Below are 21,137 nucleotides of genomic sequence, written 5' to 3'. Positions count from 1 at the left end.
GCTTCTCAAAGGAAACGAACATCGCAACATGTGCCTTGATATGCAAGAAAACCAGACAAGGCTCAATACTTAATCCAATCAATATTCAGCAAAGTAAAGCTTTGCAACATTATATACAATGTGTATGTCTGGTTTGCATTCATCCAATCCATTCCAAGCAATTTGCACCTAATTGTCAGGGTCTGCAGATGTTACTATTCTCATCCTGCAGCTCTTATCTAGGCTCTAGACAAACTGCACCATTCTGCAGCTTGTCCTATTTCTGCAGAAGGCACATTTAAATTGACCAAATGGCCTAGCAGCCCAGAAGCCTTGACTCAATTTTAGTGTCCTGGTCTCTGCAATTTGGCCAGAATTAACACTTCTACAGATGCACCATAGAAAGCATTTTATCAGGATGCATCACAGCTTGTTTTGGGAACAGCTCCATCTAAGACCACAAGAAATTGCAGCGAATTGTGGACGCAGCCCAGACCATCACACAAACTGTCTCTGGAGCTACTGCCTCACAGCATCAGAGACATGGATTCAATCATGGCTACAGGTGCTGTCTGTTTAGAGTTTGTACGTTCTTCCCGTGACTGTATATTTGATGATGAAAAAGACAGATAAATATAAAAATCAAATGAATAAATGGTTCCTTACTTCTGCAGATTGTGATTGAGATGGTCTTGAATGAGTTAATTTATCGGGAACTTTGCGATTTAGAGCAGCCGGTACATCTTCAAGATGAGATTCCCGTGGCTTGTCAAACCAATCTGTTTCTTCCCGACGAAGATGGTATGCTTTGAAAATCAAACTACTGTCAGTCTTTAAGGTGTACAATAGGACCTAATGATTGGCAGCAAATGACAGGAACAATGGCATTCTCCCTCCTGGGGTTATGCAGCATGCAAGCTTCTCAATATGTCCATGCACAATTACAACCTATGACACAAGACTACGGCAAGGTGCAAAACGCAATCTGTAACAGATTGGACATTATTAACTTGGTGCTAAAGGAATCCAGACCATTTAATGATGACATTATCAGAAACTTTTCTGAATACTATAAATGTCAATTCTCACAAAGATTTTTTAACGGATTGATTGTGATTATTTATAAAATATAAACTCGAAACAAAATATAAAATAAGGAATATAATCTGGGGTTGATCAAATTTATTATGTCAATTAATTACCAAAGTTTTGATTAAAAAAATGGAATCTATCCCAGGCATCATAAATTCTGCCATAGGTTCTGGGAAACATGCATTTCTTAATTCAAAACCAAAATATAATATTCTCTATGATAAACGGGCCAGTTAACCCATTCCTGCTTATAATCAATGTCAATTTGTATTGTCATTGACGTGCCTAAATCATCAAAAGCGAGATTTTCACCCATTGATAGTGAATGCATGAGAAATCCAGCCGGAATCACTGTGGGCTGATCCATAAAACCAGCTTAACACTGAGAAACTGTGCAAAGCAGGAATATCATTTGAATTGGGATTTGTACTTATCTAACCAGAAGCGGAAGTGTCCTTAATAAGGACATCATCTTGCTTCAAGTCTCAACTGTTTCTAGTTGAAACTGGAAGCCCCATCACCACGGGTTCACATATTTTAGTTTCCTTTGGTATTTTCAGTAAACAAATCTTCCCAAGAACCAATGATCATGCCTGGTTTATGTATCATATAATATCACTCGAGGCCCTTCATTAGCTTGCAAACTCAGTTTAACAAAGCTGAAAGTCCAGCCAAATTATTCAACTCACAATTGATTGGAATGAGCTTAGTTTGGTTGGGTTCAGTTAACTGATTCAGTGCTGTGCAAAGGCCTGTTCGATATAAAGCAAGAGAAGGAAAAAGAAAAAAGAGCAGCATCAGAAGAGCGAGGTTCCTCAGGTAATCTTTTATTTATACGTGTTGTAGGGAACCAAGTATTTTCACTGCATTCAGAATGTTAAATTAGTCAGCATTTTATAACTAAATTCTGGTGACGTCATTGTTTGTATTCACTTCTTCAGGTGGTCGATTGGGAAATGGAAGGGACAAGCATATAACAAGTTCAAAAATGCCCCAAAGCAGTTACTGGAGTTTGTGTCAATGTACAAATTAAATCAATGAGAAATGTATAAAACATTTTCTTAACTCAATAAAGTAATTCTAAACATGAGAAACAAACCTTGCCTCTTTCGATCATTCAGCAAAATCCCAGAACATTTTGGGACACAATTCTATCTAGAGGTGATAACAATTACCCCACTGTCAGCTGGCCAAGGCCATTCCCAAACTGAAGGATACCCATCATTGTCTGTTAACTTATCTGTGAGGTCATACGAACTTCTGCAATCCAGTTATTTTATTTCTTGAGTCTAGAATGGAATTTTCAGCTTTCCATGCAGCCAATTAGCAAATATAAAAATAAATACTTTAGAAATAAATTGGCAGAATCTTGTCCTTGTGGGCCTCAGTAAGTTAAAGTTCAAGGCGGTGAATTCTGAACTCTTACAACATTGTCTTTTTTTGCGATTTGTTAAAATTTAAAGAAATACAATAGAGAATCAGAAAGATAACGTCCCCATTTTCATCATTTAAAAAAATTATCAAATATCAGCAGTAGAGACAAATATTTAAAAATTAATGGAACAAATTTGTTTCTGGATCTACAGTAAATGAAAGTGAAAATGGATTAAATTGTGATAAAATGTAGACTGTCACATAAACAATATAATAAAGGAAATTGCAATAAAGCTAATCACAAAATAATTAAAGATAAGGGCAGCAACATACACAGAGAGACATAGTCATAGAGTCATACAGCATGAAAACAGGCCCTTCAACCCATCTCGTCCATGCCGACCAATGCTCCAGTAATCTAGTCCCATTTGCTTGTCTTTGGCCCATACCATCTCAGCCTTTCCTATCCATATACCTTTCCAAATATCTTTTAAATGTTGGTAAAAAGCCCTGGCTCTGACAGCTCCTTCCATAAACCTGCCACTCACTGTGTCTGCCTCCCTGGTTCCTATTAACTCTTTCCCTTCTTAACCTATGCCCTATAGGACTTGATTCCCCTATCCTAGGAAAAATCACTCTGTGCTCATCACACACCTCAATAAGAATACCCTCAGTCTCTTGCACTCCAAATAATAAAATGTTAGTCTGCCCAATATCTCTAGAGCTTATGGACTGTTGTCCTGGCAACATAATTGTAAATCTTTCTGCGTTGTTTCCAGGTTTGTGGCATATTTCCTTTGGCAGGTTTTCCAAAACTGAACACAGTTCCAAATGCCCTAACTGATGAAGGCAAGTGTACTAAAAGCTTCATCTAGCTGCGATGCCACCTTTTGAGAACTATGTATTTGTACTCCTACAATCTTCACCTACGCCCTTCGTTCACTTACACGGTCCAGTCTAGGCTTTACTTCCCTGAATGCAATACTTCACACTTATCTGAACTACATTAGCCATTCCTTAGCCCAGTTGCCCAGCTGATCAAAGTCTCACTGCAATCCTCAATGGCCTTCTTCACTGCCCATAATACTACCTTTTTCAGTGTCATCTGCAAATCTACTAATCCTGCCTGTATATTCCCATTCAAAATGGCAAACAGCAATTGGTCCCAGCAATTGGGCCCAGCACTTGGGCCCAGCATCAATCCCTGAGATACACCACCACCACCACACAAGCCTGCAGTCTAAAAACAATCTTCCACTATCACTAATGCTTTTACTATGAAACCAATCCTGTATCCAGTTAGCGAGCTCTCTCTAACTATGGGTGACATGGTTAGGATAGGCACAGAACCTTTTCCCCAGGGTAACCCTAACCCCAATGCCAGGACACCAGCACATAACTATAAGGTGAGAGGCACAAAGCTTGAAGGAGATGTGCGGGGCAAGTTTCAAGGAAATTTAAGTTTTGAGGACATTTGGGCTTGTTTTGTTTCTGATTACTCTTGCAAACTTCTACAGATGTACCATATGAAGCATGCCGTTAGGTTGCATCACAGCTTGGTGATCAGAGCCCAAGACATCAAGAAATTGCAGAGATTTGTAGCCCAGTCCATCACGTAGACTTAACTTCCCACCATTGACTCCTTCAACCCTTTATGCTGCCTTGGAAAAATAGCCAACATAATCAAATTGTCCCATCCTGGACATTCCTTCTTCCCGCTCACATCAGGCAGATGATACAGTAGCTTGAGAGCATGCACCACCAGACTCAGGAACAGCTCCTTCCCCTCTGTTATTAGGCTTCTGAACGGCCCTTCCATAAGCTAGGGTACTGTCCGATTCACCTCTACCCCATTGCGGACATTGGACTTTGTCTCTGGAACTGATGCACTACAATTAGGGGCAGCACAGTGGGGTAGCGGTAGAGCTGCTGCCTCACAGCGCCAGAGACCCGGGTTCCATCATGACTATGGGTGCTGTCTGTTTGGAGTTTGTACGTTCTCCCTGTGATTGCCTGGGTTTTCTCCAGATGCTCCAGTTTCCTCCCACTTCCCAAAGACGTGCAGGTTAGTAGGTTAATTGGCTTCTGTAAATTTCCCCTAGTGTGTAGGATACAAAAGTGGGATAACATAGAACTTGTGTGCGGGAGATCACTGGTCAGCATGGACTCAGTGGGTGGAAGGGCCTGTTTCCACACTGTATCTCTAGACAAATGTTGAGAATTATATTCCGCACTCTGTATCTCCCTCTTTGCTTTACCTATTGTACTTCAGTTTGACTTGATTGTGTTTATGTATAGATCTGATCTGATTGGATAACATGCAAAACCTTTCACAGTTTCACACACACGACAATAATAAACTAAACCCAAGTTTCAAGGGGGACAAAGTGTGGTGGGTGCTCAGAATGTGTTGCTAGGGGTGGTGGTGGAGGTAGATATGAAACAGGCATTTAAGAGGCTTTTAGATAGGCACATGGATATGGAGGGAATGGGTCACGTGCAGGCAGAGGAGACTTGTTTTACTTGGCATCATGTTCAACACAGACATTGTGGGCTGAAGGACCTGTTCCTGTGCTGTACTGCTCCATGTTACATAGACAATAGGTGCAGGAGTAGGCCATTCAGCCCCTCGAGCCAGTATCGCCATTCAATGTGATCATGGCTGATCATCCGCAATCAGTACCCCGTTCCTGCCTTCTCCCCATATCCCTTTACCGCTATCTTTAAGAGCTTTAACTAACTCTCTGCCTGTTCTCTGCTTGTTCTAAACTCTTTGGTTTTTATGTCTTTCTCCACACTAAAAACGTCCACATGAAATAAATAACAGCAGTTGAATAAATGTCCTAATTTCCTTCCTTGATTGACACAAAATCCTCTGTGTAAGAAGAAATCTAAGATATTTGAACATGCTTCTGAAGTGTGCACAAATATACAAATAAAAATAAACTCAGGCCTGAGCAAGGGGGTTCAAAAATGAACAGAAGTAATGTACATGCATTAAAGATGCATTTTGTCATTGGTAATGCAGTGTTTACCTTCACTGTCTGACATGGCATGCTGGAAGTCATCCATAATGAAGGCTATGTCACGGTCGTACGCACGGGTCCGTGATTCTTCCCTCATGTGTTGCTGCACCTCAGGCAGCGAGTGGCTTGAGCCAAACTGCTCCCTCGTATCAGCTGAGATTGGTGGCAATGGGCCTGCTGCAGCACGGGCCATCCCCATGGGTTGTCCAACCGGGCTGAGAGGACTCTCCTCCTCAGAGTTCTGGGCTACGATGGGAATCCGCCCCCTACTGTGGCTTATGGGCAAACTAGACGGCTTTGTCCGGCCAGAAGGAGTGCTGTGTGTGAAGGCCATATCTAACGGATCATTCTCCTGACTTTTTATCTGTAAAGATGTACTGGAAGGATCCCTTTTAAGTGACAAATCAAGTCCATAAACGGAAGTGGGCCTGGATCTCGTTCCACTCGTGTACGCCTTGTCGATTTCCTCGTCTAATGTCGATCTGATTGCTGTGCCGAGAAACTTCTGCTGGTCACGAATGTTCTTCCTCAGACCAAACGTGATGTCATCCTGAATCAGTCTTGCCCTGGAACTAACCCCTGTCACTGATGGAGTGCTGCCCATGTAACTGGCGTATTCTGCCTCGACATCTCGAGCTTCCTGAATCGGCAAAAACTTGGCTATTTGGGGGTCTAACAACTGCTTTTTGTGCTTGCTCTGCTTCTGGTAAATGAAGGAAGGTGGCAGCTGTTTCGCAGCTTGTTTCTCCAGAGTTAGTCTGCTGATGCTGTACTTCTCAGCCTTTGCAAAATGTCGGTAGCTGCTGTCTCCATGATAGTAGTGTGGGAGGCCAGAGAGATGTTCTAAACCCTCTGTACCTCTGCGGAACTCCTGTTTTATTTGTTGTTTCAAAAGCTTCAGCTCGTAAGGATCCTCCATGGAATCCTCCTCTGCTTTCCCATAAGAGTGTAACCGGGACTGCAATGTTCCCAAGAAATCCTTCACATCTGTGGCCCTGCGGGCTTCACTGGCACGGAGTAGACGCTCACTCTTCTCTACTTCTTTTTGTATGTTGTGAAGGTTAAAGCCAGGAGGAAGAGAACTAGGTCCTTTGGTGAGTTCTCCAATGTCGTCAATCAGAATGTAGTTCCTGGGTTCATGGTGTTCTATGTCTGTGTAATAGGAATCTGCCGAAATGCTTGACATTGGACTACTAGCCAACGTTCCTCTTTCATCCAACCCTATTCTAAGGTCTAAATTGCTGTATGTATTACTCAAATGAGGAACTGCATATGTGGTGCCTGTTGCAGTGGAGGCCATTAGAACTGGCTGATTATGGATCACCTCATAGTTTGTGGTTATCTTTGGTTCAAGTTCAACAAGTGCTGTCTGCCTGGGCTTCTGTTGTATCATCCCCACTTGTGATGAATGTGGATAAGCTGTGGACTGGCCTTGAGAAGGAGGGGACTGTTGGTATGAGTTGGTGGGGACAGTTTGATATGAAGGCTGTGTTTGATAGGGAGAAACCTGCTGATGGTATAACCCCTGCTGTTGGAACTGTGATTGGGGCAGGGTGGGTGTGGAGGAGGAGTACTGGTACTGTGTGTAGTGTGGAGTGGTTGCATACTGAGGTTGAGACTGGGTTTGAGAGGAGATGAATTGATCATAATCAGACTGTGGAGCAGTTCTGGGCCTCTCCAGTCCATGCTGGCCATCCATTCTTGTGTCTCTTATATTGCTCACTTCACTGTCTGACATGTAATCCCTCTCCTCGGCCACACCCTGTAAATACGCCCGCTCCCTTTTCTCTCTCTCCTTCAGTAAGGCTTCTTTTCTTCGATTGATGCCCAGTTCCAAATACCGTAACTTGGCATCAATTTCTTTCTCTTCTTCATCCAGTTCCGCCTGCTTTTTCCTGAGTTTGGAAGATTCTCTTTCCACCAGCTCCAGTTCCCTGTCAATGTCCTGCAGGATCTTCGCTCTGGCCATGGTGGTTGTCCTACACACACGCCTGCGGGAAGCTGAACCAACACTGGAATAGGTGGCCGGGCTCAAGGCTGCTCCAGCTTCCTCTGGAGGAGGGTTGGGAAGAGTGCGCTTCACTTTTTTCTGAATACCCACTGGTGTGACACTTTGAGAACTTTTGGTCTGAAATTAGAGCAAATAACGGTGTTATTAATTACCAATAACATTGCCACAGATACCTCTTGTTAATGATATAAAATTAACCATATTGTTAGCTCATCTTCAAACCCTTCATTATGTAAGAGGATCATTTATTATTTAATAAAGTATGAAATAGCTTGAGTCTTTCAGTGCTGGATCTCCATTAGCTATTGATTTAAGTGTCCCTGCTGTGGGCTTATTATCCGCCTTCTTGCTGGTAGAATGTTCCGGAGCACTCACTCCCAGGCTGCAGTTCAAATAGTCACATCTTAAGATTGAAAGGTTGCTCAGGAACAAAATGTCTGATCATATTCTAAATAAGGAGTAACAACCTAGCATTGTCAAAGTTACCCTTTCCTTCTGAAATACTATTGACTATTGTAGTATTACATAATATTGGGAAAGCAGGAATATATTTCATTAAGAAACCCTTAGGTGACAGTATAAAGTAATCAGGCAGACTGTGGTGTGGAGAATATTCATCTCTAGGGGCTTCATTGTAAATGTAATTTGCCATTTTAGTGATCACAAACAAAGATTAACTACTTCCACAACCGCATCAATTCTAAGCCTGTTAACAACTCCGATGCTTCTCAATTTTACTAAAGAGGCATGAAACCATTTAAGTGATTACTAATAATATTGTTTAAAAAATGACAAATACTTACATTAAATTTGTGCTGAAGATCAATAACATTCACAACACAAGTATGCCATTAATATTATCATGTGGGCAATAACGGGTTGACCGTAAACAGCTCACCAACAGTCCACAGCACAGTGGACGACTCACTGGCTTTTCATGATTTAGAAGTCTTGTTTACCCTCCCACCCTTCCCTCTCTCCCAGCATCAGAGGCTCAGGCTCCAAGCTGCCTCCACCCGAGTTGCCTCAGAGAGTCTGACACCTCCCAGATACTGCGTAATGGGAACTATTCCTTGCTGTGACTCAGCATAAAGCCACACCAACCACCATCCTGCAACCTCCTGTGGCATGCACATTCCAAAATGAATAATTACTGAGCAGTTGCAAAAATAACCTTGTGCATCTAAATAATTCAGAACTTCAGTTAGAGATGATGTGTCTTACAAAGTGCCTCAATAAGAAAATGTTAAAGGCTTGATGATTATCCAAAAAATAACGTGCTTAGTAAGATGGTATTGAAATTCCCATTCATAATCCCTCATTTTCATTCAACAATTCTTCTCATCCTCTCCAGGTCAATATAACCATTTTATTTGTTACATATGTTTGCCTTGATTATAAAGTCACAGTCACCGAGCCTGGAAACAGGTGCTTCAGCCTAACTTATCCATGCCAACCAACATTCTCCATCTAAGCTAGTCCCATTTGCCGACATTTGACCCACATCCCTCTAAACCTTATTAACCCATGAACCTGTCCAACAGTATTTAAATATTATTATAGTACCTGCTTCAACTACCTCTTGTTCCATATAGCCATCCTCATAAAGCTGATTCTATTAAATCTTTCCCCCTCACATTATCTGTCAATTATTTGTGTCTTTTCATTTATTTGTGCTTTTGATGAATGCACTACACTATTGATGAATGAAATACAGATACAATATATATCGGTGCTATAATGGACCGTGAAGAACGTTGTCTCAGAATCAAGATGAATTGTTGAAGTGGCCACGGAATAGCAGCTCGACCAAGTGAGAAGCATTGCAGGTAAACCAGGGAAGGATTTGCACGACCTTCAAAGGCAAGACCTTCAGCCACAGACAAGCCCAGTCATGCAGGTACATAGTTCACTAATGGCAACACATGGTGGTGAGGAAGGTGTTGGCCTGCTTCCCTTCATCGGGCATTGAATACAGACTTGGGGCATCACGTTACATCACTTGGAGTCATGTGTGTTCTGATCATTCAACTATTGTAAGGATGTGATTAAGCTGAAGAGTGTACAGAAAATATACATGAGGACTAGAGGACATACGTTATCAGGAGAATATCTGTTGAGGAAGGTTAGATCGCATGTGATCCAGGGAGAGCAAGCTGACTAGATAGAGAACTGGCTTCATGAAAGGAAGCAGAGGGTGACGGTGGATTGATATTTTTCAGACTGGAGACCTGTGACTTGTTGTGTGCCTTAGGGATCGGTGTTGGGCCCTTTGCTGTTTATTATCTATATCAATGAATCATAGAGTCATAGAGGGATACAGTGTAGAAATAGGCCCTTTGGCCCCACTTGTCAACACCAACGAGCATGTCCCAGCTACACTAGTCCCACCTACCTGCACTTGCTCTATATCCCTCCAAACTTGTCCTATCCACGCACCTGTCCAACTGTTTCTTAAAGGTTGAGATAGTCCCAGCCTCAACTACCTCCTCTGGCAGCTTGTTCCTTACACCCACCAATGTTTGTGTGAAAAAGTTACCCTTCAGATTCCTATTAAATCTTTTCCCCTTTACCTTAAACCTATGTCCTCTGGTCCTCAATTTGCCTACTTTGGGCAAGAGACTCTGTGCATCAACCCGATCTATTCCTCTCATGATTTTATACACCTCTATAAGATCACCCCTCATCCTCCTGCGCTCCATGGAATAGAGTCCCAGCCGACTCAACCTCTCCCTGTAGCTCAGACCCTCTAGTCCTGGCAACATCCTTGTAAATCTTCATGGTACCCTTTTCAGCTTGACAACATCTTTCCTATAACATGGTGCCCAGAACTGAACACAATAATCTAAATGTGACCTCACCAATGTCTTAAACAACTGCAACATGACCTCCCAACTTCTATACTCAATACTCTGACTGATGAAAGCCAATGCACCAAAAGCCTTTTTGACCACCTTATCTACCTGCTTCTCCATCTTCAAAGAACCATGCACCTGTAGATAGATAGATAGATAGATAAATACTTTATTAATCCCCTTATTCAGGGGAAATTCTGATGTCCTTGCAGCACACTAATAAAAATACAACACAGTATTCATAAAGAAATTCAACACCAAAACATCCCCCCACAGTGATTCCCACTGTGGGGGAAGGCACAAAGTCCAGTCCCCATCCTCTTGTCCACCCATAGTCGGTACTCCTAGATCCCTCTGCTCTACAACACTCCACAGAGCCCTACCATTCACATTTCTCTGTATTAAATTCCATCAACCATTCCTCCGCCCAACTGGCCAATCGATCCAGATCCTGCTGCAATCATTCACAACCATCTTCACTTTCCGCAAAACCACTCACTTTTGTATCATCAGCAAACTTGCTAATCTTGCCCTGTATGTTCTCGTCCAAATCATTGATGTAGATGATTTGGCGGACGGACGGTGCGGGGCTGAGACACTCCTGTGCGGGCGACACGGCTACCGGCTGGAAGGCGCTCCCGTGTGAGCGGCCTGGGTCCCGACTGGAAGGCGCTCCCGTGGGGGCAGCCCGGTGTGGGGCTGAGACGCTGCCGTGTGGGCGGACCGGCTCCCGGCTGGAAGGCGCTCCCGTGGGGGCAGCCCGGTGCGGGGCGGAGACGGTGCTCCGGCGGCTGAGGCGGCGGCGACCTGGATCCGGGGCTCGGCCGCGGGCCAGTGGGTGACAATGTCGGGAGTCGCAGGTCACAGGCTGGTGCCTGTTTTCCGGAGCTCCCATTGCAACAGCTGCGCCCGCTGGACTGGAGGGCGGCAGCTTCGACCACCCCGGGGCCGCGGAGCTTAAACCGCGGGACTGATACCATCGCCCGGTGGGGTATCGCCTCGGCGCAGAGGGAGAAGAGGAGGGAAGAGACAGTAACTCTAAGACTTTTGCCTCCATCACAGTGAGGAGGTGTTTGGTGAACTCACTGTGGAGGATGTTAATTTGTGTTTATTGTGTGTTGTTATTATTACATGTATGGCTGCAGGCAACAGCATTTCGTTCAGACCGAAAGGTCTGAATGACAATAAAGGAAAACTAATCTAATCTAGATGGCAAACAGTAACGGGCCCAGCACTGAACCCTGAGGCACACCACTAGTCACAGGCCTCCAGTCCGAGAGCAACCTTCCACCATCACCCTCTGCTTCCTTCCATGAAGCCAAATTTCTATCCATTCAGCTATCTCTCCTTGGATCCCATGCGATCTAACCTTCTAGTGCAGCCTACCGTGCGGAATCTTGTTGAATGCTTTACTGAAGTCCATGTACACAATATCTACAGCTCTTCCCTCATTGACCTTTAAGGTAACGTCTTCAAAAAAACTCATTCGGATTTGTGAGACATGACCTCCCACAAAACCATGTCAACTATCCCTAATCAGCCCTTTCCCATCCAAATGCCTGTAACCTATCCCTCAGAATACTCTCCAGTAACTTACCAACTACAGATGTTAAGCTCACCGGCCTATAGTTCCCAGCATTTTCCCTGCAGCCTTTCTTAAAAAGAGATACAACATTTGCCACCCTCCAGTCTTCTGGCACCTCTCCTGTATTTAAATTTCAATCAGGGCTCCTGCAATTTCCTCGGTAGTTTCCCACAATGTCCTGGGATATATCGATTCAGATCCTGGAGATTTGTCTTCCTTCATACAGGATAGTGCCTTCAGCACCTCCTCGACCGTAACACTAACTGCTCTCAAGACACTTGCGTCGACTGCCCCAAGTTCTTCTGTCATTCTGTCCTCCTCGATAAATTCAGACAAGAATAACTAATTGAGGACCTTGCCCATCTCCTGTTACTCACACAGAGGTGCCCGTTTTGATTCCTGAGGGGTCCCACTCTCTCTCTCGTTACCCTTTTCCCTTTTTGTGTATTTATAAAATCTGGTGATATTGTCCTTTATGCTATCTACCAGAGCCATCTCCTGGCCTTTTTTTGCCCTTCCTTTTGCTACAGGTTGCCCTGCCTGTAAGAAATATTATGTCTGCCAGGTCTAGGCCAAGGCAGCCCAGCTTGCCCACAGCAGGAGGCAGCTCCTGTGCAGCTCCATGCTGCAGGACTTGTACTACCTGCTGCAATGTACAACACTGGAACTACACTTCTATCTCATCTGCAACCTCTGGCGTTTGCAGTTTTACTGCTACCTGCAATACCGAGTCCCTGATGAACCGTGAACCACAGCTCCCCTGATACACGTCCCTGCCAGCAACACGTGTCCCTCACATTCTCCACACGGGACAACTGTTCTTACAATGGTAACCAGCTTCCCTTGCCTGTGCCAACCTTTAAACTTCACCTGTGTTGTGATCATCCAATCGGGTACATGCCTGATTATTACATGAGTGTTAACCACCAGGTTAATTATTGCCGTTGGCAACCAGACCCTGATCCTATTATTTAATCATATTTGACATGGAAAGTATCACCAACGTTTTCACAATGGGCATGTTATAAGTGGGGGACAGCGGGGACATGTCTGCGCCGTTCACTTACCGCGTAGCTGTCGCTATATTGGAAGTGCAACCGAGAGTTTTCTTCCGCTGTGGGGCTGAGAGGTTTAGGGTCAGACATGGACCGTTGCATCACCTTGATAGTCCGGGGACTGAGCGGCTGACTCATGGATACATCTGGAGCCGCCAGTTTCTGTGAGATGATGTCGGCGGACTCGAAGGTGGTTTCCAGGCCTTTGTTTGGAGACATGGGCGAAAGAGGGGAGTACAACACCTGGGGAGATTTGGGAGGGGAGGGGACAACTTGAAAGGAGGAATCAGCCCGAAGGTGATTGGCATATCCAATTTCTAGCGGCGTTGGGCGTTTCTTGTCAGGTTTAGGTGGAGATATTGTGCCGACCACCGTGCTGCTCAAGTATGGGGGGCTTTGTCCATTAGAATCCCCCTCCGTCTGGCACCCTAAACTTTCACCTCGATATGTTTTCTCTGGAGCAGAGATGTGCTTCACAATCTCTACCTTGGAATCGACCCTTGCCCTTATTGAGGGCGTCTTTATTATTCCTTCAGGTTCTGTTTGCACGGAAATTTCAGCGACGGTCTGTACTGAAATGTTGGAGAATTTGGCGAAATGTAGACGCTTTGTTTTGTCCACCTCAGCACCGCTATCCGTGTACTTCCCCACTCGAGACTTGCGTCTCCTGTTGGGGATGTCCCACTCGTCTGCATTGTCCTCATCGTCCGTCTGCACGCACGAATCCACGCTCTTCTTCGACCTTCTTCTTCTGGTTGCGTACGACCTCTCCGTCGCTTCTTCGTCGTCAGTTTGGACACCACTGTCCACTATTTTCTTGTATGATTTAGAGTCCTGTAAACTTTCCTCTGGGCTATCCGTGGCGCGCAGCCTCGGCATCGAGCTTCTCTTTCTCAGCTGCCTGCCCTCTCTAGCGTCAACGTCCTTCAGAGACATTTCAGACACGGAGCTGAGTAGACATTGGCGAGGCGTGTGCTGAGGAACACCATCGTACCAGGCCTGGCTCTGTGGTACATCGTGGCCCATTAGAGGAGAGACATTCGCGTCCTGAGTTTGCCAGTATGCCCCGCTCTCTGCGCTGGTGGATGTGGTCTGGGTCGTAGGGGAGTCGTAGATCTGATAGATCTGGCGGATCTTCTGTTCCTCCAGTTGCTGCTGCAGTTGATGCTGTAGCTGTTGGATCTGCTCCAGTTGGATCTGCTGCTGGGCGATAGTTTCTTGTTGCATCATAAACTGTGTCTGCCTCTCCTCTTCCTGCTGGAACAGCAGTTGCTGCTTCATCGTCTGTAGCTCCTGGAGTTCCCGCTGCACGATCATCTTCTCTTGTTCGCGGAAGATCTGGATCTCGTGTCGTTCCCGCTCCAGCTCCTCGGCCAAACGGATCTGCTTCATCTTCTCAAACTCCAGCATCTCCCGTTCCATCAGCAGATGCTTGTTCTCCTCGGACCCGGGCGACGCGAGAGGGGAGAGCTGGGGGATTGTAGTCGGGTCGATGTCAGGATCCTGCAAATAATCAGCTTCGTGCAAGTAGGGGGCGCCTGCAGACTCGGGGTACGTGGCCGCAATATGGGGTCCGCTCTGCAGTAGGTCCGGGCCCGCGGGTTGGAAGGTCGCTGTGTCTAACCCTAGTAGACCGCTCTCACTGCCATGAAGACCAAGGGGGTGGCTAAATATTGAACCGGGCTGGGTGGTAATTGCAAACGTGGATGGAATTGGAGTTGCCACGGAAGAATAAACCACCCCGCCAGAAGACCTGAGCATACTCGGCATGCCGTGGTGACCTCCCATGGTCGCTATTAATCTTGCCTGCGAGTACTGGGGCAGAGGGGCAGTGCCTGCAATCAGCTGTCTCGTCTCGGGATAGCTCAGCGCTCCTTGACTCAGGTGTTCGTGAGGCTGGGTACAAACTGCAGAATAGTCCATTAGTTCACCTGTAATCACAGGGTCAAAAACAGGCATTCACTCGCAGACACTCAGACTGAAGAGTGGGTGACGTGCCAGCACATGCAATCCTCATTACCACCGACATTTGCAATTAGAAACCAAACAAAAACAAACTGGAAATAAATAAACATGCAAGTGCATGCATGCAGCTGTGCGAATAATGCAAAAATGATGAAACAAAGGGTTAGTTGCAATTAATTTCCTCATGCTTAATGTTCTGGGCTCAAGTGGAAATAAACAGGGATTAGAACGATGCAAATGAAACGCATTAAGCCAACACAAATTGTGGGAAAGCATGCAGGCAGAGTTTGAGGGACAGATCTGTCGCTGTTTCACACTGACCTGATGTCAGTTTGCCTGCAGTTAGATCCACAGCTGCATCTGCGGCATTGAAGCTGTACTTGGTCCGGTACTGAAACACGCCAGCCTCCGCTAGGTTGGTGTCTGACATAGACGGCTTCATGTTGCCGAATCCCCGGGAACCATTGCGGTCATAGGCGTAGTGGTCATCCCTGTAACCGTAGCGGTCTTCAGGTAGAACAGAGGCGGGTTCCAGAGAGGAACAAGTGCGGCCAAAGGGCAGCTTGTAAACCACATCGCAGCAAACACTCTGCCGTCCAGCAGTGAGGTCAACTGGCCTGTCATCCACTCCCACTACCGCAGTCACGATGCCCGAAGTCCCCTCATCCAGAGACACCATCATCCTCTGAGGCTTGGTGGTACTCAGGTCGACGGCTGCGATCTCAGGCACGTCTCCATCCGTCCAGCCGTTGGTGGTCCCGGTGGGGGCCAAAGTGAGCGGTGTTGGGACAGGCCAGCCCTGCACCGGGGCGGTGGAACTACACGTCAGGTTAATGGGGACCTCCGCCACGCCGACTCCAGCCACCGGGCCACGAGTAGCCGGCACAGGATCAAGGCGGGCTGTCAGTTGCAGAGGCAATGATGCCGCATGTACCAGATCCACCGGCCTCTCGCATGGCTCTGCAGTGAATGCTGAACCCACTACAGTTCTGCAACCTGCCACTTGTTCCGCTGCTGCAACGGTGCTGAGGTTGACGATGTTGGGCTGAACTACGGTGCTCAGTCGCCCAGTGCCGGCATCCACCGCCGACCCCTGCCTCCGCCCGTCTGCCGGTAACGTGGACAAGTCCATACCTTTGGTGGTCATGGCCGAGTCCAGAGATGCCAAGGTGCGGAGATCTATCACATCACTGGCTGATGGCCCTTGGTCCAGGGAGCTGTCGGTTCCCTGAAGGCGCGAAGTCTCTGGATATTTATCGTTCGGGGGGATGGAGATGGAGACACTCGTGTTGTACAATACCGGCACCTGTGTGGCCTCGGTCGACAGCTCACGGGCCACCGTTGATATAACACCCTGCGCCAAACTCTGATAAAAATATACAGTCTCTGTCTTCCCCTTTTCAACTATTTCCTTTCTTTCTAAAGACTGCGTGAAGTGAGCCAAGGATAGAGTGGACGGTAACGGGGCGAGAGCGGGTGATTTTGTCGAGGTGGTGCACAGGTGGGCAGGTGATGCTTGGCAGGTGATAGATTCTGTTGGTGTGCCCGGCTCCGATGGTAAGGTGATGACTACGTAGGTCGCTTGTGAATGAAGAGTCAACTTGGGAGAAGCTCTGTTTGAGTACGGGGACAGGGGGGATGTGGGTGAGATGGGTCTAAAGTCTCCTGGAGAAGTCAGCTTCAAAGACAAGGTTGCTGTTGAGGAGGGAGGTTTATGCAGTAATCCACCTGGTTTGTGTTCAGTGAGAGGGAGGTGAGAGAGTGAAGGCTTTGGAGGAATGGCAGGTCGTATTCCATCTGTTGGCCTTGTGGGGAACACCATGGCAGAGGGAATGTTGGCTGGTTTTGGAGGGACGGGGGGCGGTGGGGGGTGGTAGAATCGGCTGTCGGCCAGCACACTACTTTGATTTACACTATTAGACACACCTGTTCTAACACCAGTGTATATGGGGTAACCCATTCCACAGATGGGAACCTGAGGCATGCATGGCTTCCTTGGGATGGCAAATGGCTTTGGAAACATTAGTGGAGGGAGAGGCGGAGGTGGAGGTGGAGGTGGGAGAGGTGTGCCCATTGCAGAGTACAGTGCTGGTCTCGTGATAAATGAGCCTGCTGTACAATCCCAGGCTGTGGTGTATGGGACTTGCGGGGCTGTGGAGCAGGAGATGGATGCAGTAGTTGAGGCAGTTGTGAGTTTTCCATCTCCTGACCGAATGGATGGTGGCATCGCTTTTGATGTAGGCTGTGTTACACCTGAGCTTCCACATATAGTCACACTTACCGAAGGGCCAACCTTGGCATAATGATTGGCTGCAGTGGATGGTCTGACCTGTGGTGATGAGGCCAGAGTGGAGGTGGGAGTCTGGGAACTGTCCTGACCAGGAGGAACAGAAATGACCACATGGTGTGACATGTTTGCAGGATCCACAGGGGCACTGACTGGAACAGGATGGACATGAGAAGTCCTACCCACCACACCAGTTACAGGACTCATTGTTACTCTGGCTGTAGTACATGTGGGTGCTACAGTGGCAATCTCTTCACTTGTGGCTTTACCAACAGCAACCAAATCTGTTGCCAAAGCTGGCACAGTGTGAGAAACTGGAGAGATCCCAGTTGTGGTGATGGTTGAGGGAATTGTGCAAGTAGACGTTGCCGGTGTGGTGCTGCTCGGTGCCACAGAGATGACCGTCGTCTCCGGTTTGCTCTGCTTCACCATCTCCGGTCTTTCATCAGCACCATAATCTGGGAATTCTGTTTCAATGTCCTCTTCTGTGAAGTGTTGGGTAATTCTAACGTCTGGGATAGAATGCACAACACTGCCCGTCACCACCGTCTGGGTGGCCCCTGCGTCTGAATGTGGCATTGAGGTCATTGCATCGTAGCCCACGCTGCTAGAAGCCGGTGGGAATGTTGCTCCAGGAATGTGGTCGGCATCAGTCGTCACTGGGGACAGGGGGGAGCATGGTTGCGTTGGGCTGGTTCCCGGAGTTAACAGCGCCCTTTGCCGCTTCATCAGCTCCTCATACGCAGCATCAGCATCTAACAACTGCCTGTCCATGTTTGGGGAAGTTTCAGCAGCCCCTGAGGAATGTGTAACAATGGTCTGTCTGCCAGGCTGCACAGTGGTGATTTGTTGTCGCTGGATGTTCCCAACAGAAGCTTGCGTCTGGCAGGACTGCCTGGCGTCACTGTAACCGGGAGACCTTCGCATTATTTCCTCATAAATTTCATCGGGACTTCTTAATTTCTTTTCACCATCTTGGAACAGTCCTGCAGCAGGATGCTGCCCCGAATGTAAGTCACGGTTATCTGCAGTTCCATTGTACGTATCTTCAACTAAAGATTGGTAGATATAATCTTCTATTAACATGCCCCCATATAAAGGCTCTTTCTCAAATACTTCGTCCGCTCCTTTCTGATTCTGAAGTAATTTTGCTTTTTGCATCATTTGTTCATACGCTTCATCTGCACTTTTCAAAGACTTCTGACCAATCGCATCTTCCATAATGTTGCCAGACTTATCATCTGTTGGAGAATGCAACAAAACTGATGTTGGCAGTTTATAAACTTTCTGCACTTCGATTATTTTTTCTGGACTGATTTCAAAGCCTTCAGATTCAGACTCCATGCTTGGTGAATATTCTGAGCATGAAGACCGATGTAACTCCTCCATTTCTGCAGCTTGACGCAGTTCCTCTGTGGGGGAGGCATCTTCAATGGGTGACAGGTTGCTGGGAGGAGTTTTTGGACGCTCACGCCTTCTCTGAGCTCTCAGCTCATCTTTATCTTTCTTGGATTTCTTTGTTGAACTCTTCCTTTGTTGTTGCTCCAATTCTCGTTGCTTCTCTTGTTCTCGCAGAAGTTCTTCCTCCTCCCGCAATTCTTCTTCTTCAGAGGAATCTTCAATGGTTGGCAACAGAGGACCATGTGATCTGTGACGAGCCTTGCGTTGCTGTTTACTCTCTCCAAGGACCTTCTTGTGGCTTGGACTGCTGTCGCTGTCTTCGTCCAAAGATGACACTGAAGTGGGTGAGGTACCAGGGGTGAAGCTGGATGTTGCGTGTAAGCTGGATGAACCTTCTCCTCTTGACCTGTCTTCTGGTGAATCTGTCAAACTTTCCATCTCCAGCTCTGGTTCTTCATCATAGTACATTTCATCCTTTTTTTCTGAATCCTCTGTGTACTTATTTGCAATAGAACTGTTCAAATCAATAGTTTTAAAACGTCTAAGACCTCCACCAGCTGAGACAGACATCTCCTCATTTTCCTGACTTTTCGTCTCTCTGTACTTGGCTTCAGGGCTTGCGTCGTAGACTTCATCATCATCATCGTCATGCCACGAGTGCCGTCGCCCTGAATCATCATCATGACTTGTGCTGCTTTTCTTTGAAAGTCGCCTGTGCTTAGCAGTTGGCCCTTTGGTCTCTGGATGGTCTTTTTTGCCAATCTCTTTCAACTGGCCCCTAATATATTCATCCTCATCAGATCCTGATTCATCTTCACCTGCACTCATCTCAATAATCTGCTTTCGAATGAATTCTTCCTCATCACCAGATGCGTGGCTGTCACTGCTTGACGATCCAACGCTGATGGCTCTCTGCCGGTGTTGCCTGGGCGAGAGCTCGCTCTCACTACTGTCCTCCAGAGAATCGTACCTCTGCTTCCTGACCACTACCTCCTCAGAACTACAGCTTTCTCTTGCCGCCGTTTTATGCAACGTAACCGCACGACTCTCATTCTCCAGAGCTTCTTCATCCTCTTCCTGAATGTCTTCTAGATCCTCTTCATCTGAGCTGTAAGATTCAGGAGTAATTGGCAGGGTCCTTGGCCTGTGGTGCTCTCTTTCCTGGTCAGTATAAAGTCCATAAGGATCTTTGTACTGACCTGGCTTGGCATTGTTTTGTGTATTTGCCTGAGCTTCTAAGATTGAAAGTACAGTACTTTCTAACTTGGCAAGATCAGAAGGACTTGATGGACTACTTTCCTGGGAAACGGAATCTTTCTTCACTGGCTCCTTGAGCAAGTCTTTATCTTCGCTTTGGAGAGTGTTTGTAATTTCACCCAGAGAGCTCGATATCCCATCAGATGAATAGCCTGTGTCACTCATACCCTGGGGACTCCTCTGCTGCAGTAGTGCTGATGAGTCAGATTTGTCATCCTCCTGTTTAGGAAACAATGTACATTACTCAATGAAATAGAAACGATAAACAAAGGAATTTGTCACATGACATCTTGGTACTCAATGTACATTAACAATCCACAGCAATAGAACGTCAGGTTATGTATAAAATACAAGCTGTAACAGTAAAATTGCACCAGTGTCGATATCCATTATCCCAATGGGAACACCCGCCCCTCATATCCCCCTCTCACTTTAAACCTATACCCTCTAATTTAGGTTCCCTTGGGAAAAAGACTGGGATCACCCCAGCAGTGGCACAGCGATAGAGCTGCTGCCTCACAGCGCCAGAGACCCGTGTTTGATCCTGACTACGGGTGCTGTCTGTATGTAGTTTGTAAGTTCTCCCTGTGACCTGCGTGGATTTTTTCCGGGTTCCGGGTTGCTCCGGGTTCCTCCCACACTCCAAAGAATGACAAATTTGTAGGTTAATTGGCTTGGTAAAATTGTAAATTTACCCTTAGTATGTGTAGGATATTGTTAGTGTGTGGAGATCACTGGTCGGCATAGACTTGATGAACCGCAGGGCCTGTTTCCGTGCTGTATCTCTAAACTAAATTAAATTAAACCTATCTTATCTATGCCCTGCATGATTTTGTAAATCTGTGTAATTTATTCGCTGGTTTGTCCTACTAAAACAGAACACCTGTCATTTATCTAAATGAAACCCTATCTGCCATTCCTTGGCCCATTAGCTGGTTGAAAAAGATTCTGTTGTAATCTTAGATAACTTTCTTCACTGTCCACTATACCACCAATTTTAGTGTCATCCACAAACTGACTAACCAGCCACATCCATCCTGTTACACAACTTGTACCCAGGACATTCTGGATTTAGTGTTGTGTAATGAACCGGATTTGATAAGGGAACTCGAGGTAAAGCAGCCATGTGGAGGTAACAATTTGAGAGGGAGATGGGAAAATCAGAAGTATCGGTATTACAGTTGAACAAAGGGGACAATGGAGCCATAGAAACATAGAAACATAGAAAATAGGTGCAGGAGTAGGCCATT

General features: G+C 46.3%; 1 protein-coding gene across 1 annotated transcript in view; it reads right to left on the bottom strand.

The window, feature by feature from the left end:
- Positions 1-21,137, bottom strand: part of pclo (piccolo presynaptic cytomatrix protein) — a 157,213-nt gene that overhangs the window by 73,901 nt on the left and 62,175 nt on the right. Inside the window, exons 4-8 of the mRNA XM_033039290.1 lie at positions 15,264-20,106; positions 12,990-14,908; positions 5,481-7,599; positions 1,761-1,823; positions 646-785 (exon numbers count right to left, since the gene is read on the bottom strand). Coding sequence (XP_032895181.1) covers positions 646-785; positions 1,761-1,823; positions 5,481-7,599; positions 12,990-14,908; positions 15,264-20,106 — 9,084 coding nt within the window. The remainder of the gene's footprint in view (positions 1-645; positions 786-1,760; positions 1,824-5,480; positions 7,600-12,989; positions 14,909-15,263; positions 20,107-21,137) is intronic.

This window comes from Amblyraja radiata, chromosome 21 (assembly GCF_010909765.2).
Source record: "Amblyraja radiata isolate CabotCenter1 chromosome 21, sAmbRad1.1.pri, whole genome shotgun sequence".
Taxonomy (NCBI): Eukaryota; Metazoa; Chordata; class Chondrichthyes; order Rajiformes; family Rajidae; genus Amblyraja; species Amblyraja radiata.
Note: the sequence above shows the minus strand (reverse complement) of the source record. Positions and strands in the feature narration are given on the sequence as shown.